The sequence below is a fragment of the Zalophus californianus genome, chromosome 5, assembly GCF_009762305.2.
Source record: "Zalophus californianus isolate mZalCal1 chromosome 5, mZalCal1.pri.v2, whole genome shotgun sequence".
Classification (NCBI taxonomy): domain Eukaryota; kingdom Metazoa; phylum Chordata; class Mammalia; order Carnivora; family Otariidae; genus Zalophus; species Zalophus californianus.
Window position 1 is genome coordinate 63,296,083 of NC_045599.1, and position 25,481 is coordinate 63,321,563.

A 25,481-nucleotide genomic window follows, 5' to 3' on the forward strand; every position below is an offset into this window, starting at 1 on the left:
CTCCTGGATTTTGATGCCTGTTTCCTTCCCCAGGTTAGGGAAGTTCTTTGCTATAATTTGCTCTGATATACTTTCTGCCCCCCTCTCTCTCTTTCTTCTTCTTCTGGGATCCCAATTATTCTAATATTGTTTTGTCTTATGGTTTCACTTATCTCTCAAATTCTGCCCTCGTGATCCCGTTGTTTATCTTTCTTTTTCTCAGCTTCTTTATTTTCCATCATTTGATCTTCTATAGCACTAATTCTCTCTTCTGCCTCATTTATCGTAGCAGTTAGAGCCTCCATTTTTGATTGCACCCCATTAATAGCCGTTTTGATTTTGACTTGTTTAGATTTTAGTTCTTTTATTTCTCCCGAAAGAGTTTCTCTAAAATCTTCCAGGCTTTTTTCAAGCCCAGCTAGTATCTTTAAAATAGTCATTCTGAACTCTAGTTCCGACATCTTACTAATGTCTGTATTGATTAGGTCCCTGGCAGTCGGTAGTGACTCTTGTTCTTTTTTTTGAGGTGATTTTTTCCATCTTGTCATTTTGTCCAGAGAGAATAGATGTATGAGAGAACAAAATGCTAACAGGGTAACAATGACCCCAGAAAAATATACACTAAACAAATCAGAAGAGACCTGAAACCGGGGGAAAGAAAGAAAAAAGAAAAAGATAAAAAAAAAAAAAGAATGTGATCAAATATGATCAGGCTGGTGCATAGATCAGGGCCACACACTAGATTTTGGGTGTATTTTGGTCTGTTAGAAGAAACTGCCTCCCAAAATTTTAAAGAAAGAAAAACTTATATATGTACAATAATAAGGGTAAATAAGATGAAGGGATGGAATATGAGTGTAAAGATGAAAATTATAAAAGATTTTATGAAAGGAATTGATCAGATAAGAAGTTGGTTGAAAAAAGAAAGAAGAGGAATTAAAAAAAAGGGGGGGAGAGAATGTGATCAGGCAGGAGACTAGAACAAAGCCATACACTAGAGATTTAGCGTATCTTTTGGTGTGTTAGAAGAAACTGTATCCCAAAATTTTAAAGAGAGAACAACTTATCTATATATATCAAAAATAAAGTTAACTACAATGAAGGGATAGAATATGACTCTACAAATGAAAAATAAAAAAGATTTTTTAAAAAGTGATTGATAAGATGTTGGTTGAAAAAGAGAAAAAGAAAAATTTAAAAAAAAAGAAAATTAAGAAATTAACTTTGAAAGACTAAAGATTCAGGGGGGAAAAAGCCATAAATTCTATGTGCTGTATTCCCCTAGTGCTGGAGTTCTGCTGTTCTCATTGATCAGTAAACTTGTTCTTGGCTGGCTGTTCTTGCTGATCTTCTGGGGGAGGGGCCTGTTGCCATGGTTCCCAATTGTCTTTGCTGGAGGCGGAATTACCCCACCCTCGCCTGGTCTGGGCTAAGTCATCTGCTCGGGTTTGCTCTCGGGAGCTTTTGTTCCCTGCAAGCTTTCTGTACAGCTTTGGAGGACGAGAATGAAAATGGCAGCCTCCCAATCTCCCCCCAAGAGGAGCCGAGACCTCAGGCCCCGGGATCCTCAGTGAGCCCCCAGAGAAAAGCAGTCAATCACTTCCATCTCCCCGGTCTCCGGCCGCACTCCGTGCTCACCCGGCCTGTGACCGAGCATTTCTGTCTCTGGCACCTGACCCTGTGTGGAGTCTCCAAACCCAGCAGATCCTGTGGTGCACTCCCATGCCACTCCTCCCCGGGGTGGAAGGTGAGTCTCCATGGATCTGCCGCTTGTGGGGTCCCTGCTGGAGGAGCAGTGGCCCAACTGTACCACGGGTCATGGTTTATGGCAACCCTGAGATGAGAGCCCACTCCTCGGCTGTCTCTGCACCCGGCTTCCCTGCTCCAATACCTGGGAGCTCTGCTGCACTCAGGCACCCCCTCCCCCATCTTTCTGTGACCCCGAGGGTCCTAAGACCACACTGTCCCCGTGAGGGTTCCACCCCCATTTAGCCCTAGCTGGAGCGATGTCCCTCAGCGGAGCGGACTTATAAAAGTTCTGATTTTGTGCTCTGCTGCTCTATCACTAGCCAGAAGCAGCTGATGGAGGCCCCCTCCCCCGCCGTCTATCTTCCCGAATATCACCTCAGATTCACTTCTCCGCACGTCCTACCTTCCAGAAAGTGGTCGCTTGTCTGTTCAGAGAGTTGCTGCTATTCCTTTCTTCGATCTCCTGTTGAGTTCCTAGTTGTTCAGAATGGTTTGATCCTTATCTAGCTTGTTTCCTGGGACCAGACGAAATTTAGGTCTCCTACTCCTCCTCCATCTTGCTCCTCCCCAGATTGACTTTTAATTTTAATGGGATTTACAACATATAATCTACAAAATACTTCACCAGCTGGAGTTATCTAAGAATTAGTGATACTGGTCTTATTCAGTTAAAACATCCTGTGTCAGCTAGAAGAGCTTCCTACTTGCTATGGTTCAGCAAATGATTCAAATATTGATTCTGGATTACAGAAACTCTTCACTTCCATTCACTTTGGTGTGGTGCTAGAAGATGCTGAAAACTTTTCATTTATTCTCAGTAAAACTCATAGAACCATAGATCATAGCTGTAGCTGTGGCTTCTTACATAAGCTTTGGAAATTAACATGTCTTGCTAGGGACCTGAAACTGACCTTGGGAGTTTTGAAGAGTGTAGCTAAGAGTTAGTGAGGAAAGCAACCAGGCATGGCACCCTGGCAGCCTCTCTGGAAAATGATATCCTCATTCAGTACAATGATTTCCATAGATTGACCATGGAGTAGCTCCACAGATAATGTAAGGAAGGAAACTATTTATTGTTTGGTTGTATTATTGTTTAACTTAATCCTCATGAGGACCTTGTCAAGTATTTCTTTAACCCTGCTTTTTACCATAAGGAAAGGTTAAGTAATGGGATATGCCCTTTTTCCTATTTCCCGGCGGTAAACTTTTGTGGCTGCAGATTCCCCAGCAGAGAACAGACAGTCCTCCCAGCCAAGAAGAGATAAAGTGCTCTCCAGACTCCCCCAAATCTCTGATTTCTCACATAAGAATATCTTCATTCTTATTTGAGCAATGATTTGTTTACTCATTGTGTTGTAATGATTAGAATTGCTGGGTTAAATGGTAACTCCATTTTTAACTTTTTGAGGAACCGCTTACCTGTTTTCCAGTGTGGCCACACCATTTTAAATTCTCACCAGCACTATATTAGGGTCCTGGTTCTTTCACATCCTTGCCAACACTTGTTTTTATCCGAGATTTTGATTACAGCCAAAAATATCTCATTGTCGTTTTAATTTGTATTTCTCCTATGGCTAGTGATGTTAAGCAACTTTTCATGTGCTTATTGGCCATTTGTATATTTTCTTGGAGAAATGTCTATTCAGTCGAGTTATAAAATGGTAAGTCATGGGGATGTAACATATAGCATGGCAACCATAGTTAATAATTTATATTGCATATATGAATGTTGCTAAGAGAGTAAATATTAAAAGTTCTCATCACAAGAAAAAATATTTGTAATTATGTATGGTGATGGATGTTAACAAGACTTATTGTGGTGATCATTTTGCAATATATACAAATATTGAATCATTATGTTGTACACCTGAAATGAATATAATGTATGTCAATTAAACCTCAATTAAAAGAAAAAAAGAAATGTCTAGGGGCTCAGTCGGTTAAGTGTCTGCCTTCGGCTCAAGTCATGATCCCAGGGTCCTGGGATTGAGCGCCACATCGGGCTCCCTCCTCAGCGGAGAGCCTACTTCTCCCTCTCCCTCTACCTGCCACTCTGCCTACCTGTGCTCTCTATCTCTCTGTCAAATAAATAAATAAAATCTTTTCTTTTTTAAGATTTTATTTATTTGACAGAGACACAGCGAGAGAGGGAACACAAGCAGGGGTAGTGGGAGAGGGAGAAGCAGGTTCCCCATGGAGCAGGGAGCCCGATGTGGGGCTTGATCCCAGGACCCTGGGATCATGACCTGACCCGAAGGCAGATGCTTAACGACTGAGCCACCCAGGCGCCCCAATAAATAAAATCTTAAAAGTAAAAAAAAAAAGAAATGTCTTTTCAGAAGTTTTACCCATTTTTGTTTTGTTTTGTTTTGTTTTTTTACCTTTACCCATTTTTAACTGGGGTGTCTTTGTTATTTAGTTGCAGAAGTTCTTTATATAATCTAGATTAAAGTGTCTTTTTGGAAGATTTGCACAATTTTTTTCCCATTCCATGAGTTGTCTTTTTTACTTTCTCAGTAGGGCCCTTTGACACGCAAAAGTTTTGAATTTTAATGAAGTCCAATTTATCTCTTTGTTCTTTGGTTGTTTGTGCTTGTGGTGTCATATCTAAGAAAACACTGCCAAATCCCCAGTCATGAAGACTTGCTTCTGTGTTTTCTTCTACAAGTTTTATAAGTTTTAAGTTTTACTTTTATTTTGATTGATTTTGAGTTAATTTTTGTATGTGGTATGAGTTAAGAGTCCAGATTCATTCTTTTGCATGTAGACATCCAATTGTCTCTGCACCACTTATTGAAAAGACTATTCTTTCCCCCATTTAATGGCCTTGGCATCTTTTTGAAAATCAACTGTTCTTAGATATATCAGTTTGTTTCTGGACTTTCCATTCTATGCCATTGATCTATATGTTTCTACTTATGTTAGTCCTACATTGTCTTGATTATTGTTGCTTTGTAGTAAATTTTGAAATTGGAACATATGAGACCTCTAACTGTGTTCTTTTTCAAAAATATTTTAGTTATTCTGGGCCCTTGAGTTCTCATATGAATTTTAAGATCAGCTTGTCGATTTCTACAAAGAGGCCAGCTGGGATTCTGATAGGGGTTGCATTGAATCTTTAGATCAATTTGAGGTGTATTGCCATCTTAACCATATTAAATCTTCAAATCCATGAATATGGGACATTTTTCCAGTTCTTAAGACCTTCTTTAATTTCTTTCATCAGTGTTTTATACCTTTTAGAGTATAAGTTTTACAGTACTTTTGTCAAATTTCATCCTAAATATTTTGTTCTTTTTTGATGCAAATGAAAATGGAGTTTTCTTTATTTCTTTTTCTGATTGTTTGTGGAAAGTATATGGAAATGCAGTTGGTTTTTATATATTGGTCTTGTATCTTGTATCCTGCAACTCTGCCAAACTTGTTTATTAGTTCTAATAGCTCTTTAATGGCATCCTTAGGATTTTCTATATATATACCCTTGCATTTATAATCTTACCATAAGTAGACTTGTCATGATATACATCCCTTGAAGCATGTGACATTTGCTCTAAGATTTTAATGTCAAGGTCTTTGGGAGTTCTGAACTGAAAGAGCTTCTTAGGAAATACAGTGGCCATTTACCTTTCAGCTGTGAAAAGTAAAAAGAAAAAAAAAAAAAGCCAAACTAGCCTGATTGTCCCGTGTTGACCCGTAGCCATACCGTGCCTGTCAAATCATATAACACGTTCAATCTCTTAGATATTTTGAAGACTCAGACACCCAGAAATATTTTAGAACTTCTTTCTCACTCTAATTAAAATCTTACTGCTTTGTCAGTGGGAAAGAAGGAGATCTGACATCCTGAAAAACCATAAAAATATGTTTAAATTCTGAATTTTAGTGGGGTTTCCTGTCTCTTTAAGCTCTTCAAATCGATATGCATGAGATCTTATATAATAACACATTGACAAATACATGGATTCCTTTCCTTATCTGACTTAGAGCATGTCAACTGACTCTCAGAGCCAACTGATGACAATTCTTTAGTAATTAATTGGAAGTTAAAAATTCAAAATTCTGTCCATGCTCTAAGCCACATCATGCTTCTCCTTCAACCTAAGACAAGTGAAAAATCTGAAAGGTGCTCATCTGTCTTTCCAGTCTCATTACCCCCAAGTTGGGAATAATGCGAGCCTAGCACTAGGGATGGAATGAAGTTATGTCGGCAGCCCCTGAGGTTTTCTTGTCACTGTGAACAGAACGTTGATCTCTGTGCAGATTAAAGGACCAAATCTTAGGGGAACTGACATGCTTTTGAATTATCTTCAAATATTGGCCCTCAAAAGATTATATAGCAGTGTATGTTAGCTGCTAATCAAACATGTACAGCTGATGGATACTGTGATCCAGAGTATAATGCGCATTAGTCTTCAGTGCTTTGATCGTGTGTACATAGACAGAGTCAAAAAAGAGCAAGAGTGAAAGAGTGAGAGAGGGCAAGAGAGAGAGAGAGAAATGGAGAGAAAGAAAAGAAAAAAGAAACATCCTTTGAAACTTAAAAGTCCAAAACTTCAAAGCTAATAATAATTATGCTGAATTGCTTTTATCATCAGGATATTTGCCATAAATGGTTTCATTGTATCGGCATTTAGAAGCTCATGTCACATGACTACTTCCTGCTTACACACTGTAGCTACTTTTACATATATTTATTACTTATTATAACTTAAATAGCAAGGCAATGTAGTAACATTTACAAATCCTGAACTTCCTTAAAGTGAAAAAAAAATCAGAGTTCTTTTTTCAAATGGATAAAGGGAATCATGATTAGTTTATAAAAACTTATTTTCAGACTGGACAGTTCATGAAGGAAGGGTTATGAGCACAAATAAACAGAAACAAACAATAAACATTTATCACACTACCCAGCAAATATACCCAGCCCAGAAAACTGTGGTGGGATTTTGGCTTTGGCTACCTGTCCACTGACTCCAGGAGAGAATGGAGTAATTATGTATGTCCTGCCCCTGCCAATTCCCCTTTTCTCCTTGGTATTTACAGGGAATTGTCTGCAGGAGAGAAAGATCTTATCCTCACTCTAGAACCAGTCTCTTTAATAGTCGTTCTGAGTTACTCCTGGGTATAAATTCTAGCTTTTGAACAGTGCAGGTCATTTTTAATGTTTGATTTGTTTTCATCATTGTTTGCCATTTCAGTATGTGTCATTTTTTAGTCTGCCAAGAAGCCACTTTCCCATTTAGCAATCAGAAATGTAGAAAAAAGAACATGCATGGTCCAATTTCCAGGGAGTCTTGTAGCAGTCAGTTGTCAAATGAAAGTATTTTTTTCTTAATATTTCTGATGATGTTAATTCCCATGATTAAGGTGAATTTAATTTGTGGAATGTCACCAGATATTAAAGTCTCACCGGCGGTGTCTTCCAGTTTCTTCTAGGATATCCCTAGAAAGTTGAAATAACAGGAATAATTCAAACCGATAACATTTAATTTGAGATTTTGGAAAAATATGCGTTAAGATACCACATATATGGTTTTCAGATAACTATGCAAATTATCCTATGTGTGCAATCCTCTGTTCAGCATTATTATATCTCATGTTTGTACTAACTTGAGCATATATGTATACACCTCAATGAATTCTTACTTATGCTAACTTAAATTAACTTGACCTTTTATGTTAAGTAATTATATGTAAAACATTTTGTATATTTCTTTCCTGACATTTTATTTGTTCTCTTTAGAGAAAAATTAAGTATTCTCTCATAGGTAGATAACATTTACAAACATGTTCCAAATCTTTACTCTAGTTACCAATTTGATGATAAGTGTCTTACAGATGTAGCTACCTTGAAGAGGCTACTTCTGGAACTTAGAGAGCAGACTTCATTGTCAACTTGCAAAAGTAATGTCTACCATCCAGGAAGGCAAATATCAAGTAAATCTAAAGTACATTAAATGGCTCAGTTACAAGTATTCTCTCCCTCTCTAAAGCAGTACTATGATTCAGAAGGAACTTTTATTACATACATCAGAGGCAAAAAAGTGCCTTTAAGATACCTTCGGGGCAGGAACTTACACAACCTGACCAATTAAGTTGTGTTGTAGAGAAAGAAACTAAGCGAATGCACTGAGTTGCTTTGCTTGATTTCCCAGGTTTGCCTTCTCTTTTTCTTGATTCTTTGGTGCCTGATGTGCCCTTGACTCTGAACTTCAGACTTTATGTCTTGATGCATCCTGTTATAATCATTCATTTTTGGACCAAGGCTGGAGTTACATTATTGTTACTGGCCCAGACTTAGTATCTGTCTCATTTCATTCTGCTGCAATATAGTTTAGAACATATAATTTGACCTGTAAATAATTCCTGATTATGGATTTAAAAACTGAGAGTAGATCACTGGAAACATTGAAAATCTTAACATCTTGACTGCTTTATCATTGTAAAAGTGGTCAGCGTTTAGCTTAAAATCTGCATTTTTTTTCCTATGGTATCGATATGCTTTTTTTCTGTGGGAAAGCTTTGTGCCTACCACTTAGTATTGAGGAGAAAGCCTGCTTTTATCTGCTATTCCTTGGTTTACTTTTCTCAAAAAGATCTTCTTTTAAGAAATGAACCCCCCGTGTTCATTAAATACCATCTTAGATGCTTCATCGAGGTCCCTGGCTCTTCCCTGTCCCCTGTGCTCACTGGCAGGCTTTGATGCAACCCTAGGGGGCAATGGACTTCATATACCCTTTGCTTTGTACCCTGGCTTTTTGGCTCCTGCTTTGATGCTGTTTGCTTACCTGGTCCACTTTGCTTCTATCTTAAGTAGTTGACACGTAGGCAATCAGAAACTTAATAGCAAAATTATACTTGCTATGGATTCATTGAGTTTGGAAAATGATTCCACGAAACAGGTCTATGGACTATTAATTAGTATTCTACGAGTAAAGGAGACTTCTCTGGTCAGATGGCTTACAAATTGTAACTTCTTGTGGGAACTCTAAATAAGCTATAATATTAAATGCTCTGAAAGTCTTGCAGAAACCTGTCAGATCACTTGCATTTGTTTTCCAAATGCAGTTGTCCGTGGAACCTCTTTTCTATAGAATACCTACTTTCATCTCAAGGATCACCAGTTTTCTGTAGAAGACATTTTTGGGAATTATGTTCTTTGAACTTGGACCATAATTAACAGTCTTTCTGATCCACATCTTCAACAATAAGCTTTTAATAAGTTAATTCTGATTTAAACAATAGGTCACCTATGTTTGTATTATGTTAGATAAAAGATATATAATGTCAAAGGATTATCTAATTAAAACCAGGCATTTAATGAATAAAAACAAAATAGGAGGTCATAGATGTCTTAGGAATCCAAGACACTTAGTAATACGAATTAGTTCAATTACTGCTGTGCATTACCTATTGACTTACCTTTTCTATTTTCTGGTTTGGGTTTCAGTATAAAACGGATGCTAGGATATTCTGGCGTATTTTAGAAAAGTATAAGATGTCCTGGCCTTAATATTTTGAGGTTGATACATAGGATGGGCAAAGTTTGGATGTTTGACTCAGTGCCAGTTAAAAAAATTTTTTTTTAATCTGAGTTGAATGAAACACAATGGTGATATCTTTTTCAATTTTTTTTATTTTATTTTCAGTGTTTGAAAAGTTCCTACATATAAAGGAAAATAGGTGGCCTTGGGGATAATAGAATTTAATCAAATAAGTAAAATGATTATTTTATAGGTATTGGATAGATGGATGGAAATTATATCTTCCAAACAAATGAATTAAATAATTGACTGCAATATAGTCAGACTTAACAAGAGTTTCTATATAAAAATTCTATAAGTAGATCTTTATTGACTTAGTAATAATAAGGGAATTCTCTTTTTAACCTACCAGCATCTTCTGAAACCTTTCTTTCCTCTAACACCTCAAATATGTTTGCCGTTTAAAAGAGGGGAAACCAGTTACCCATGAAATCCTGCTGTCATTCTTCTTCACTGGCCCTTTGGTCTGGCCACATTTGGAGAAGTTGATTTCCCCCAACATACAGACTGGCATTGCTGTTTGGAATAGCAGACTTCTACTCTCTCAATTCTATTTCTCTGCCTGCTTTGATTGGCTGATCACTCTTATTACTATAAAGGAGCAGTCGTTTTGCCTCAAAATTGCAGTACATCACAGGGAACTAAGGCAACAGAAGGATATTCCAGCTGTAATAACAAATGCAAGTGTTCTACCTTGGAGGGAAACAGTTTGGCGTGCTGCCCTCTTTCACTCTTGCATTCCTTTGAAGTGAATGAGGCTGCTCAGGAGCACACAGACACAGTCTCTCTGTCTGCCTTGCCCCAGGTTGCTTTAAGCCAGTCCATAGGTGAGATGAATCAGCTCTTCTGGACCGCAGCTCCCCACAGCTCGGCTGCAGTCAGCTTTTTTGAATGTGCTGCTTGGGGAGGACGGAAGAAAAAGAGCACCTTGTTTCTTAACAAGAACTTGAAATGCCATTCACTTAGCAAGGATTATTGAAGATCTGCTCCGTAAGTGGTACGGTGACCCTTAAACTTTCAAAATTTCTTAGCGAGGGAGATGGTGCAGGAATGCAGCTGGAACTTACCTTCTTACAGTGTATTTTTTGGGTTTGAGATTACTGTCCTTGGCAACCTACACAGTTAAGGACAAAAAGCGATTCCCACCCCACCCCCCTTACTTTTTTTCAATCAGGTAAAAGTCATTTTTCTCTCTCTTCTTCAAATAGCTCTTATAGGGATTTGGCCTATTTTAGATTCATAGTGACCAAAGCTGACGTGTATGATTTGGCCATTTTTCCCGCGACTAATTTTTCGTGTTCATGAAGCTATTGCACACTCAGAGAGAGAGTAATGGCTCTATTCATTGTAAACAGTCGCTTGTTACATCTGGCTTTAGTCAGGTGAAGAGCCGAATCGTGAGAGCTCTGGAGTCCCCTTGTCTAATAAATCATACAGAGAGCCGCCTCGGTGATCTCACCGAGGACCCGCGGTTGCAGTAATGGGCTATCAATATTTTGGCTTCCCCCTGCCTCATTTTCTCTCCCTCCCGCCTGCTGTATTTGCTTAGGTATTCTCTCACCCTGCCTCTGTCTTCGAGCCGCTTGTGCTCTAATGTGAGAAGCATCATTTAATTTGCATTGAATTTATTTACGCCCCTTGTTTCGTTAGCTCCCCACGTACCGATTTAACAAAGCATTTATTCTAGCATTTCCAGAATATTTTATTGTGACATGTTAAGTTATTGTGAACAGATTCTCTGCTAATTGGGCCTGGTGATGAACAAAGTAAATGTTCAGCCTTCCTTTGTTAATCAATATGCAAATAGAAGAGTCTCTCAAAGGTAGCTAGAGCCCCGGCTCGTGCCCAAGATGTCTTTTTGAGACCTGGAAAAGGGCGCCCCCTTTGGGCAGACAGATTGCGAGAGAGGTATGCACCCTCTCTCGCTCTCGCAGAGCGAGCAGCAAACAAAAACGTGCCTCTTCCTCCAGGGGGACCTTGGTCACTTGGGCCAGTTGGAGTGGGAGCGAACGTTAGGGGGCCTCCATGCACTCTCAGCCCTGGATGACGTAACAACCACGGGACCCATCTTGCGTCCGTCCCTTCGCATCTTCAAACCCTGGAGTTTTTCTTGTTTTGTTGTTTAATTTGATGGAAGTTCATCCATTCTGATGGTAGTGATAGGTGAGAAGGAGGGTTCGAGAGCTACTGTTGGATTTCAGGTGAAACGACGTGAAATAATAACCCGGATGACATTTTAGTATAGTTTCCCTTTCCAGCCTGCTCTTTCACGGAAGAGAAAACTCGTTTCCCAGATGATAATCCAAAGACTCAATGGAGAAGGTGTGTTCATTTTAAAGAATTGATTGTAACTTTATTATCAAATGGTTGCTTCTGTATACCCATGGCCATAGAAGCAGTCATTTGATATTAAAGTTAATATATATGAACTCTTCTGGTATGTGTCACACTAATAGTGGCAAAATTGAGTCGCTGTGCTGTTTACTGCTTTAAAGAATCAGAAGCTGCTACCTTGCCATGAAAAAGGTATTATGTCCTTCTACCTGCTCCCTCCACCCACCCACCCATAAAGTGGAGAGGAATGAATAGTAAAACTTACGTTTGTTGTCGTGTTTCTTCCCCTCCTTATTTCAGGTGATGTGTTCCATATCACTGCTCCCGATAAATTTACCTTTGAAGAAGCTGAAGAAGAGTGTGAAAACCAGGACGCCCGGCTGGCGACAGTGGGGGAGCTCCAAGCGGCTTGGAGGAATGGCTTTGACCAGTGTGATTACGGGTGGCTGTCCGACGCCAGCGTTCGCCACCCTGTGACTGTGGCCAGGGCGCAGTGTGGAGGTGGTTTACTTGGGGTGAGAACCCTGTATCGTTTTGAGAACCAGACAGGCTTCCCTCCCCCTGATAGCAGATTTGATGCCTACTGCTTTAAACGTAAGTGTTTGAGACCTTTTTAAAAATTACAGATTTAAAAAAAAATACTTCGAAGACATGCATTGGTGTTCACCTAGCAATGGGAATGGATTGTGTATGCACAGAACGGAAACAGTTCAGTGACTTTCAAAAGCCAATAAATGGAACGGCAGCGATATGGTTAAAACAACAGGAAGTTTGACAGATGTTCTTTTAGAGGTGATGAGGAAATGTCAAGTTAAGGTCTTAACTATGCTCCATTGCACCTAGAACCACAGAACATAGTTCTGATTCTTTGTTTTTGTTTTTGTTTTGTTTTGTTTAACATTAATTGCAGTCCTTAAATGTAATTAGATTGTTGGTGCTGTAATGTTGAGGCCAGCTGTGACTGAGTTGAATCCTTGAATTCTGCTTATTTTGTCTTTGTTTGGTATGTCTTTCTTTGAAATGGCGGAGAATTCAAATTTCAGTAATTGCAGGTGAGTACTTGGAACAGATATGGATAATCATAACATTCAATTAATACCTAACAGGAAACCATGCTATAAATAAGTATCTCCTTTCATCTTATTTTAATTCAAGTAATGGAAATACGTGCCTTCTAATCACTAATTCTCTAGTACCATATCAAAGTACAGTCTGTGTTCTTTGAAAGGTGTAACATAGGCTATCCTCAGTTAGGTTTGCTATTTAAAACTGATCTTAAGTGACATCTCTCCACATTCGTGATATAATTGTTTAAATTTTTCAGATGTCCTTAAATTATTTTAGCAATAGTAGTCACATGATATAGTATCGTGCTTGTAGGATGCTTGATCAAACAAGCGAGTAATCCAGAGTCTCATTGTGATTTTTACTGAAGGGTCTGTATTGTGGTGACAGCTAAACAAAGATTTCCTAGCATTTGGGGTGAGTATGTTCAAAGTAGAACCATGTCATATTGAAATAGAGTAAAGGGTTTTACTAAGTTTCCAATATATCTTGTTTTAGTAATACATAACTGAAATGAACAGAAAATATACTAGCCTATTATGGAATTGGTTTCTAAACTGAAATGCACAGGCATTCTTTATCAACCACAAAGTCACTGCCAGGGTGTCTGAGTAGAGTAGCCATTAGTGCTGTGGAGAGGCGTGATCACACACGCCTCGTCCTCCCTGCTGAGCTGCCTCTGCCCACATCTCCTCCCATAGACTCAGCTTTCTGAGTGTGAAAGCCATGTGTTGGGTATCAGTGCAATACAAGCTGGCCATAAAAAGCCACTTGAAAATACTGACTTTTGTTCCTAGGCCCTGAAACAGCAGAAAAGTTCTTCTTTACTTATTTTCAGGAAAAGAAACAACAATAAAAAGGAAAGCCTATTTCTAAAAATAGAAAGACATTCTTTTCACAGTGACTTTCAAGTAGTTGAAGCTCTAAAATCAGTTTTTCATTAAGTGACTATGATTAAGAACTGAAATCAGATTGGTGTCGGGAGGGCAGGGTTAGAGATGTTTAATTAGGGAAGGAGTGGAATTATCCAACCGAACTACCTTGCTCAATTGTATTTTCTTGTGCTTGATAAAACTGGCAAGAGAGAACTTTTAAACAACACTTTTTTTTTTTCTCCCTGAGGGTAAAACTTAAACCAAAGGCTGTCTGTAGCCACAAAGAATTCATCCTGATGTGTTTTAAATTATGTATTTAAATGAGAAATTCACATGAACGCATGAAATGACAAGATACTTAGTTTCAAATACAGTAACCACCTACTAAAAGTCTGTATAAAATCTGAGATAAGTTTGAAAGTTTAGGTCGAGTTTTTTCTCTCTAATTCATCTGAATCGATAGAACTTGGAAATATGTAACTTCTAAATATCATGGTTCAAATTTTGAGTTTTTTCCAAACCAAAGTGTAATCTAAACTAATCCAAATCTAATCTAATGGTTAGGGTCTTGTTTATTTCTTCCCTAAGGCCTATTATATTTAAAATGTATTCAGCATCTAAAAGATTTAGGAGGCTTAGTCATAACATAAAAATCTTTCTTAAATCACACACAGTGCCAACAGCTTCCCCAAATTTCTTAATTCATTTTTCAAGGATTCTTTTAATGTATATATTTTAAAGAATTTAAAAAATATTCTCAAAATGACTTGACTGCTATTCACTTTTCCCACGCAGTTGAGCGGTGGCTAAAATACTCGGCGTAAAGTGTATGAGTTGTGACTTCAGCAACAGTTCTGAAAGCGATTTCAAAGATGTGCCGCTGGTTGGTTAAGTAGAGGAATTTAGAAATTTAACCATATTTCTCTTGGTTGCTTTTTACCAAACATAGAAGGGGTTTTTAAAGCCACTTCTTGGTGAATGAACAATACCAAACCTCACTTTGCTCTAATTCTCTTTTCCTTCTACCATCACTGAATAGAATATTAACAAAGGCTGATGACAAACATAATTAGAATCTGTTCATGTCAAGCAGATTTGAAAAACAAGGAAATTAGTACACTTGTGAAGTGAAATTTCCCTAAATTGTGCACTTTTGATTTTTCTTTGACCTCAGAGTTAAGCAAGTTCTGTGATAGTCAGAGACTTAGGGCTTTGAAAAATCACCCATACATCCCCAAATTTAAGTCAGTCAAAGCCGCTCAAGACTCATGATAATCTCTCATGTTATGTTATTAATGATCTCCAAGACAGGGAGATAGAACATGTTTCCTAGAAAACCCATTCTCATATCCTTTTACCATCATGGTCAGATAGTTTTTCTGATTATCTAAATTCATTGCTTTGGACTTTGAGCCCATTTTTCCTTTTTAAGTTGGAGACCAAACTCTAAATAACAGCCATTTCTATTATTGAACACAGTTGTTCAGTTGTCTCTCAGCATCTTCCTCAACTGACATAATTTTCTTGTTTTGAAATTTTAATTTCTAAGTGTCTAGTCATCTCTGGGATCTAGCTTTGAACCCTCATTTTTTTTCTGTCCCTCTGTTTGATTAAGCTAGGAACTAGAATTGTGGCTTAGAGAAGGCTAAATAAGTTCCCACCACTTCATGTGCTACACTTCTTACATATTTGTTTACTTTTAAAGTTGGCCTGCCCTTCTAACCAATGGTGTGCTTAGGAACCTTTTTGTCCCCCCCGACTATAATCTGACTGCAGGCACCAAAACTAATACTACCCTAAATGGCATTTTAAATATGTTTTCTGTTTTTTGAATTTCAATCTGTTAGCATTCAATCACTCGTAAAACTTTTTAAAGAGTTTGAATTCTAATGCCATTGTTCCAGCCTTTATTCTATTTACCTATGAAGTCCGAATCAACTTACTGAAAATCTACTCTATTTGTGAGTTCTCATGTTTACAGTTATTTATGTGGAAAACATTTTAATGTAGAAGAACTAATTTGAAATTAGTCACTTTCATATAATGTAGGCAGTACGGGTGTGCGTTAAATCGACTATCATGCTGCTAATAGGATCTTTATATTTTATTGGGAAAATCTCCCTCGTGTCTTATAACAGAAGCACAGAGAAGAGAGTCCATAGGACATAAAATACCATAAGTACAGTGATGCAAAACATCTGTGTGGCAGACAGCTGCAAAGGTTGGAATGGGGCTTTTGTGGGAAAAGAAATATGCTGATTTCTGTTGGCTTCCTTAATAATGAAGCTAAAGGGACACTGGTAGGTTTCCAATTCAGAAATTTCTCCATGTGAATTCTTCTGGAGGGACACTTTGGGAATAACTTGGAGTTGCATTTTCACCTTTGTAATAGCCACCATTAATATAGTAACATTTATTCTTAAGATATCTCTTTGGAGATATTTGTGGTTTTTAAAATTATTTCCTCTTTTTGGAATGGTTGAAACAATGATCAGATATTCTGAGTTATGATGGAAATCAGCTGTTAAGTTGACGAAAAATCTACCCAGCCCCAAAGGAAGTCTGAGGTTTTCCATTCCAAATAGTAGAATTAATTAACTTAATTATAAGCAGACTTTTAAACAGAGCTCTAAAATTATCAAAAACCCTTGTTTTTGAAAACAAAGTCACATACACCCTGGCTTTGTAAGGGAGAGTCTCTTAAGACATAGTGCTGTCACTTTACTATGCTCCAGGACTAGATGAAGGCAACATCAATGGTACAGTAATAATTGGCATTGATGTACAATTTAGTTTTTAAAATTTGAATCCTTTATTTTTATAACACCATAAAAGTATTTTCATAGCTTTGTAAGAAGTTGCTAGCCCAGAACTTGGGTTGGAACATGGGACAACCTGATCCACAGGCCTTCTGTTTGGCCCCAATGCCATATCATCTCCTTTTAAGTTAATTTCATCGGCCACAGAAATACTCAGAGGAAAAAGCAAAATTAGCTCTTTTGCTGTTCTTAACAATAATATGATTATTTTTTCTCTAATATGCAGTGTGATAAGTGATTATGTTATGTTTCTATGGGAACTTTCTCCATATGTACATTTTACTATTTCCCCAAAGAAAGCTGTTAGAGGACGAACATGATATTTGGCAGTGAAATGAGGTAATAGTTATGGAATTTCAGAGGATAGAGAATTGAATTAAAAGAGAGATCGTCAACCACGCTTTGGCTCCTTAAGTTGTTCATGTCAATCAAAATAGACCAAATCTTCTTCCAGGAAATGAATATAGAAAAGGATTTTCTTATGAGGAGAAAAAAAATTATTTAATGTTTTTGAAGAATCCAATTATTTTTTGTTTAGTTTTTTTCCAGCATAAAATAGTAATAGGTAAATAGTGACAGACTTTGGAGAATATTTAAATGTTACCATAATGTAAATGGCCACCAAGTTTTCATTCTAAAATTAGTGAATCTGGGCTTCAGAATGGTCTGGGGAATGACCACAGCTAATAACAGCTCATCCCAGACAAAAATAAAGAACCTGTTACAACTCAAGTCTGATTTACAACAAAATTGCATCATTTTATCCCCAAAGTATTTTGATAGGCTTTAGTTTTTAGAGCAGTTTTAAGCTTTAGAGCGGTTAGATTTCCTGTGTACCCCTGCCCCCTCTCATGCACAGCCTCCCCCATTATCAGCATTGCCCACCAAAGCGGTACATTTGTTACAACTGATGAGCACACGTGGACATACCATGATCAAAATTCATAGTACATAAAGGTTCATCCTTTGTGATGTACATTCTGTGGGTTTGGACAAATACATAACGACATATATTTATGATTCTTGTATCATACACAGCAGTTTCACTGCCCTAATATCATTAAGTTTTAACAGGGTAGATGGAGTTCAAAGATACCCAGTTTAGTTTTCCAAGGACCCCTGTTTGGGGATTATTGAGAGTTAGACACATATTACAGATACTACAGATGTGACAACTCTCATCAGGGAGAACAGGCATTCCCCGTACAGCTGGTTTTAAGTCATACTGGATGTGGCAAGAGAATGACTACAGGTTTCCTTAGAACAGTTCCTTCTGAGTTTAGTGGTGACTAGTTGTTGGTTTTTGAAAATACGATTTTTTCATAAGAAACAAAATCTTTGCGTGCTAGGTTGCTGCATTTTCCCCAATGTTGAAAGGGAATCTTGTCTATAACATTGTCACTTTTATACTCAATTTAAATTTCTTTAAAAAGGAGAGGCCATTCTCTGTAAATCTGGAAGCATTATAATGTAGCATTTTATGATGACATGTTACTTTTTATTGCCTGAACCCATTCTTTCTGATGCTCAGAGTTGTTTCCAGTGATTTGTAATTACAGACCTAAAATATATCATGTGGGTACTTTACTCATGTTTTACTTTTGCGTCTCATGCTAAAGTAAGCCTGGAACCAAGATCCTTATAAGAGTTACAAACATAGTGTGTAGAGCATAGAGCTGAACGTAGAACTATCACAAATGCCAAGCAGCCTCTGCCAGAAATGTCTTACTGTTTATTAGAAACCCAAGGCTACGCTACAGAGTTGAAATGAAGGTGAAGACAAATGTCCCAACACCTGGACTCAAGTGAAGGGTGTATTAAAAAGTTTAATATCCTGTTTTTATGAAACCCTCCGCATTATGGACAATGTAATAGTTCATATGTAACTCGGGTACGTTTGATGTGGCTTTTCTGTTGTTTTGCAATCTGAGGCACTCCCTCTCCCCTGAGACACAGCACAGCTTGAGAAGGCGGGAGAAAGCTAGAGGCAGGCGACAAAAGAAGCCTTCAGAATAGTATTACCACGTTTTCCTACTAGGCCCCAAGTTGCTGCTGTAGTTTCTGATAAGTAAGCTATCTACTGTTTCCAAACTCTGAGTTTATATGGTTTTGGACTTCTCCTTGTCTTAAAACTACAAAATATTCATTTTCCTTAACCGAAAGCAGTCATTCATCCTTATGGGTGAAAGCAGTGATAAACCTTACAATGTAAAACAAGTGATGAGTTTGTGACTATGAAATGTTCGATTGTCTGCCCTTGAGTAAATATAATTATGGTTTCTAGATACTTTCATCACAAAACACTTCTGGGTCACCCCAAAATACACAGCAGCACTTCACAATACTGGACGTACAACTTTTTATTAGTGACTTGTCTAATCAACTCTTTGAAATTATTTTTCTAGCTAAACAGAATATATCAGAGGCTACAACCATCGAACTGAATATCCTTGCAGAAACTGCATCATCCAGTCTTTCTGAAGAACTACAAATTGTACCCAACAGAACAACACCAATCATCCCTCTAATCACTGAATTACCTATCATTACAACAAAGTCCCCTCCTGTGGGAAATATAGTCAATTTTGAGCAGAAAACCACAGTTCAGGCTCAAGCTATCACACACAGATTAGCCACTGAATCATCCACACTTGCTGGGAGTACCATGAAGCCTTGGGATATGGACTACTACTCACCTTCTGCTTTAGAACCACTTGGAAGGCCAGACATACCTGAAATTCAAAAAGAAGTACCTCAAAGTACAACTGTCATCTCCCATCATGCTACTGATTCATGGGATGGTATCAGGGAAGACCTACAAACCCAAGAATCAGTTACACAGATTGAACAAATAGAAGTGGGTCCCTTGGTAACATCTATGGAAATCTCAAAGCACATTCCTTCCAAGGAATTGTCCGTAACACCATTTGTGTCTACAACAATGACCCTGGAATCCAAAACTGAAAAGAAAACAGTAAGCACTATTTCTGAATCTCTGACCACAGGCCGCTATGGATTCACCTTGGGAGAAGATGACAGTGAAGACAGAACATTTACAGTTAGATCTGCTCAGAGCACCTTGGTCTTTAGCCAAATACCTGAGGTCGTTACAGTGTCAAAGACGTCAGAAGACGCTGCCTCCACTCCGCTAGAGGACAGGGAGCCAGCCTCAGCATCTACAATTCTTTCACCTGTAACTATGCCTGACAGTGATGGATCATCCACAGACAACTGGGAAGAGAAACAAACTAATGGAAGGATAACTGAAGATTTTCTTGGCCAGTATATGTCCACCACACCTTTCCCGTCACAGCATCATACAGAAGTAGAATTGTTTCCTTATTCTGGTGATAAAAGATTAGTCGAGGGAATGCCCACAGTTATTTATCCCTCTCCACAAACACAAATGGCAGAAGGAAGAGAGAGAACAGAAACACTAAGTCCAGAGATGAGAACAGATACTTATATTGATGATGAGACACAGGAAAAGATCACCAAAGATCCATTTATAGGAAAAATAGAGGAGGAAGGCTTTTCTGGAATGAAGTTCTCTACAGCTTCCTCAGAGGAAATTCATCTTACAGAGTCTTCAGTGGAAATGACTAAATCTTTCGATTCCCCAACACTGACAACAACAAAGCTAAGTGTAGTGCCAACAGAGGCAAGAGATGTGGAGGAAGACTTTACGACAACACCAGCTGAATTAGAAACAGACAGCTATCAAGATACTACAAAGTATGATGAGGGTATTACAACAGTGCATTTGAGCCACAGCACTTTAACTGTGGAGGTGGTCACTGTATCAAAATGGGCCTGGGATGAAGATAATACAACAGCGAAGCCTTTAGAGTCCACAGAAGAGGCAGGCCCTCCAAAATTACCCCCTGCCTTACTCACCACTACAGAAGTGAGTGGGAAGGATAAAGAAATCCCAAGTTTTACTGAAGATATAGGAGATGAATTTACTCTTATCCCAGATAGTACTCAAAAGCCACTAGAAGAGTTTACTGAGGAAGACACAACAGATCATGGGAAATTCACAGTTGGATTTCAGACAACTACATTAATTGGTATTGCAGAAAAGCCGACTTTGAGAGAGTCTACAACTGAGGAAAGAGTTCCACCTATCACAAGCATGGAAGGCCAAGTTGTTTATGCAACCACAGAAGGAAGTGCTTTGGATGAAGGAGAAGATATGGATGTCTCTAAGCTGGTATCCACTGTCCCCCAATTTGCCGACACTTCAGATGTGGAAGGATTAGCATTTGTTAATTATAGTAGCACCCAAGAACCTCCTGCTTATGTAGACAGCTCCCATACCATTCCTCTTTCTGTAATTCCCAAGACAGAACTGGGAGTATTGATACCTTCTGTTCCACCAGAAGGTGAAGTTCTAGGTGGACCCTCTCAAGACATACATGTCATTAATCAGACTCGCCTTGAAGCAACGATTTCCCCTGAAACTGCAAGAACAACAACAGAAATTACACAGGGACCAGGTCAGGAAGAGCTCCCTTGGAAAGAGTCAACTTCAGAGAAACCAGTTCCTACTCTCAGTTCTACAGCTGCCATGGCTGAGGAGGCAGCAACACCTGTGGGTAAACAAGAGCGTGACGGGCCACCATATACAGTCTCTGAAGATAAGTTGGTGACAGCTTCTGAGAGAGTCCCAGTTGTCAAAACAACTCCAGTTGGAAAAATTGAGCATAGTATATCTTATCCACCTGATGCTGTCACGGAGCACAGAGCAAAAACAGATGAAGTGGTCACACCAAGCATGGGGCCAATGGTGTCTTTGAGTCCAGAGCCAGAAGAGAAGTATGAGACAGAAAGTGCTAGTCCAGGGGTATTTGTATCACCTTTCAGCACCCCTGTTACACAGCTTATAGAGGAAACTACTCCCGAGAAAAAAGAGAAAACATCCCTAGATTATACTGATATAGGCTCAGGATTATTCGAAAAGCCCACAGCCACAGAACTCCCAGAATTTTCAACAATTAAAGCCACAGTTCCAAGTGATATCACTGCTGCCTTCAGTTCAGTAGAAAGACTCCGCACAACCTCAGCATCCAAGCCATCCTCAGTACCCACTGAGAAACCACCTCTCATTGACAGGGAGCCTGGAGAAGACACAACCCGTGACATGGTAATCATCGGAGAGTCAACATCTCGTGTTCCTCCCACTACCCTGGAGGATGTTCTGGGGAAGGAGACAGAAACTGATATTGACAGAGAGTATTTCACAACTTCAAGTACTCCCTCCCCTACGCAGCCAGCAAGACCGCCCACTGTGGAAGGCAAAGAGGCTGGCAGACCTCAGGCAATTTCCACTCCAGAACCCCCAGCAGGGACAAAATTCCACCCTGACATTAATGTTTTTATTATTGAGGTCAGAGAAAACAAGACAGGTAAGTCTTTGCTTTCTAGACATGCCAGTCAAGGCAATCAGCATTTTATCTTGAAAATTACTTTTGGAAAAAAAAAATCAACGTACCAAATGCTGCCATTAGAAGATAACTGGAGTGTGAAAAAAATTCTGTATTTTAGCTTCATGTATTTGTACAAGAATTGGAAGAATATGTTATTTGGAAGAATGTTAGATACAGTTGCATTTTAAAAGTCCTAAGAAGCCCTGCTTTGTCATCTAATATAACCAATCATCACTGTTACATCACTTCAGAACATGCAGAACAAAATGTTTTAATTTCAGTGTCTTTCCATGCATTACTACTCAAGTGTAGTACTAGACTGTGTTAACATTCCATTGGTCTTTAACTATTAACCTTCAGTACTTACATTGTGGACAGCTAAAACTGTATTGCACATGTCCAGGGCTGGTAGAAGGATGTTTAAAGGTTTGCTTTGGTTTTTTTCTCTCCCAGGATTTTATAGGTTGTACAGCTTGTGGGGTGGGTACCAGGTCTATAGTTGAAATGTTATTTTAATGCCAGTTCAGCATACTGTTAAGCTGTTGTCCTTGGGTATTTTAATGAGGTTTTACATATTTAGAGCAAATACAACCTAGCTCAGTTCAAGAAAATGCTATAATTCATTGTGTCACATATAATTTCGGATATGGGTATGTCAGCATTATCTCTGTTCCCTAAAAACGAGGCTGTTAATGTTATTTATTTTATGATTTAATTGTTTCATCTCTAAGAATTCTTATGATGCCTTCTATTCTGCTCAAATATTTTATTTTTCTCTCCGGCAAAATTCTTAAAAACCGTTTCTTTACATTGAATAATACTTGCAGTTTTCATTATGTTTGATAATGTTCCTTCCTAAAGGACAGACCAACCATCTTTTGACTTTGGTAAGCTGAATTGAGAACACATAGTGAATACTATTTAATAGATCAATTCAGGTTTGTATCTTTTTAATTTAGAAGTTGAGATCACTGATTTTAGTGAAGTTGCTGTATTCTTGTTTGAATATGTGAATTGAAAGAATAAATAGTTATTTTTGCCTTGACTGGGGTCCGAGATGTTGGGCTAGAAGATTTTTTATTTATTTTTTTTTTAGCATAGTTTCTCTCTTACTGTTGAGATACTTTTCTCAGGGTGTCATTTTCTGAAGAGTGACGCCATCCTCATTAGAGTGCTCAGGAGTGCACCTGTTGGAAACAAGCAGGCAGCTCGGTTGTCAGGTCAGCTGGCTTCCAGTACTGTAGGGGGAAACTTCACATTTCTAGTATCCAGAATGTTCTCAGTGTAAAAGCTCTTGCAGAGCAGTAAATAGAAGGAAATACATTCCCAGAGTATTGCAGTTAATCTCCACTTTTCTAGTACAGCTGAAAGAGCCCAGGATTGGACATTACTGTCCTGCTAATGATGCCGTTTCTTGGAAACTATATCATGTCTCCTGTCTCTTACATTCCTTTTCCACCTCTTGAAACCGGGGTAAGAGAGAGATGAGTTGCCAAGTAGTGGAAATGAGGATTGCTGTTAGTAGGGCTGGAAAAGTGACAAGATGGTATTACTATGAAAAAGAAAAAAGCAGAAGTGAAAAGAAATTTCTACTAAGACTTAATTTGAGAATTAAAAAAAAATGCTTGAGTGACTGACTATGCAGAGGTTTTTCCCAATTTAGATGACTCTCAAGTTAGTGTAGATATTAAGGTGAATCAAATAGTATAGAAAACAGTAAAAACAATTCTGCATTTAAAAACTCTTCTAAATGGGAAACTGATAAGGTTTAGGTGATCAAATTACAAAATAGAAAATGTTCAACTTGATCTCCCTGGAAGCACTGACAGTCATCAGAAAAAAAAAAAAAAAAAAAATCTGAGTTTGTAAATGGTGACCGGAAATGGAGGGCCTGAGTAACCTGACCCAGAAACCATTTATACAAAGGTGCGTGTTTAAATTGGAGTTGTTAACTTTGTTCACCGGCGTCTGGGAGATGTGCCTAGGTCTGTCTTCTTCCTTCTTCCACTTTTAAAACACGGACCATGATTTGCTTGTCTAGTTTTTCTTCAGCGTTGATAACAGGAGGTCAGAAAACTCTATGGACAGGGAGTTGTTGGGTTTCTCCATCAGGACGCGATTCCAGTGTGTGTGTGGTGGGGCGGGACGGGGTATAGCCTGTATCTATCTAGTTCCCTCCCTCCGTCTCTCTGTCTCTCTCTTTCATCTATCATTTTTGTATACTTTATGTATGTCTTTCTTAAGACTAAAAGCATTGTTTATTGTCTTGACAAGACAATGAGGTTTATTCAGATCCAACTGCTTACTTTTATTAATTTTACTTGTTTTCTATGAGAAATTTAATTTTTCAAGCATCTTGAACTTTGGCAAGGGAAAACGTTAAAGCAGATGTTAAATTAATGGGTTTTAAGGCAGGTGTGTATTAATAAGGAAAATACATATGTGCCTTTATGTATCGAGGTACATTTTTCCAGATTGGAAAATCCTTGGTTCATGTATGAACTTGTATAAATCTATTCACAAACATAGAACTGACCTCTACATGTACTGTTATATCCAAGTAAGCAAAAATGCCACCCATGCTACACTAAACCAAAGCATTCATAGTTTTTTGCTGTGCTCAGCAAGTCATATAAATCTTGATTTTTTTTTAACTACTATGAAACAAAACATGCTACTCAAGACACGTTTATGTTATATTTGCTGAAATGGATCTTAATAGCAACTTAGGGTGCTCTTGCTGGAGGGCAACTGTAGTTAGCAGTTAAAAAAAAATCTGAAGGAACTTCTCAGCTCATAAAACTTTTATGAGCTGAAAAATGCTATGGGGTGTGTTTAACAGTGGTTCAGGGGATACTGAAAACATGACTCCTGTCTACTTCAGGAGTAATTTGCACACCTGCATTTTGAAAAATTATTGAAAGGTTTTCTTTGTGAACACGTATGAAGTCTACAGGATTTAGTGGTGTGGGAAGAGTTTCTTCAATTCTGTACTTTTTTTTTTTTTTAAAGAGCGCTCCTGTAAATCATCGAAAATGTCACAGGTTGGTGTGACAAAACCGTGAATGTTTTAAAAACTGGTGTGCTGTTATCTTTAAACCAAAGAATTATTTGGAAATGTACAGATATTAAATTCAAACATTATTATGTAAATGCTCATAGTTATAACCTTAAAATAGATGGTTTATTAGTTTTTTTTTTTTAAATGAGTTCATATATACTCCATGCTATTTGTCAGGCCAGCCTGATGTTATTTGTTTCATCAAGCATTCTTTTTTGCTAGTTTTATAATTTATATCTTAAGTGTAAGGCAGGTGTAAAGCCAATATTAAACTAAAATGATACAGATATTAAGATATGGATAAAATTATTAATGCAATGGTATTAGAGATTAATGAGATGGTGAGAAAGATAATTTTGGCCTCTATCTTAGAATTCATTTTGCTCAGTTTCTGTATTGAAATTTGTGGCACCTTATTGCTTTCATCATTGAGAAATAACTCTCATATGATTAATTCCTCCTGCATTTTTGTTTGTAGTTTGGAGAAATGTACACAAAGCTAAAGCTGTTGAGGAGAGGATGAAGAATAAGGGACACTGGCTCTGAGAATAGGAGATAGACACCTGGGCAAATGGCAATATTTATCTAATTGCAAGCATAGTCATCATTTTTTAAAAGGCAATGTT

General features: G+C 38.1%; 1 protein-coding gene across 5 annotated transcripts in view; it reads left to right on the forward strand.

The window, feature by feature from the left end:
- VCAN (versican) overlaps positions 1-25,481 on the forward strand; it is a 115,479-nt gene that overhangs the window by 31,487 nt on the left and 58,511 nt on the right. For 2 of the 5 annotated variants that reach the window (XM_027606007.2, XM_027606012.2), the window contains exons 6-7: positions 11,907-12,200; positions 18,771-21,773. In XM_027606007.2, the coding sequence (XP_027461808.2) occupies positions 11,907-12,200; positions 18,771-21,773 (3,297 nt within the window). Of the gene's footprint in view, positions 1-1,678; positions 1,727-11,544; positions 11,595-11,906; positions 12,201-18,770; positions 21,774-25,481 lie in introns of those variants that run through there. The other 3 variants (XM_027606009.2, XM_027606008.2, XM_027606010.2) reach the window with 3 other exon arrangements.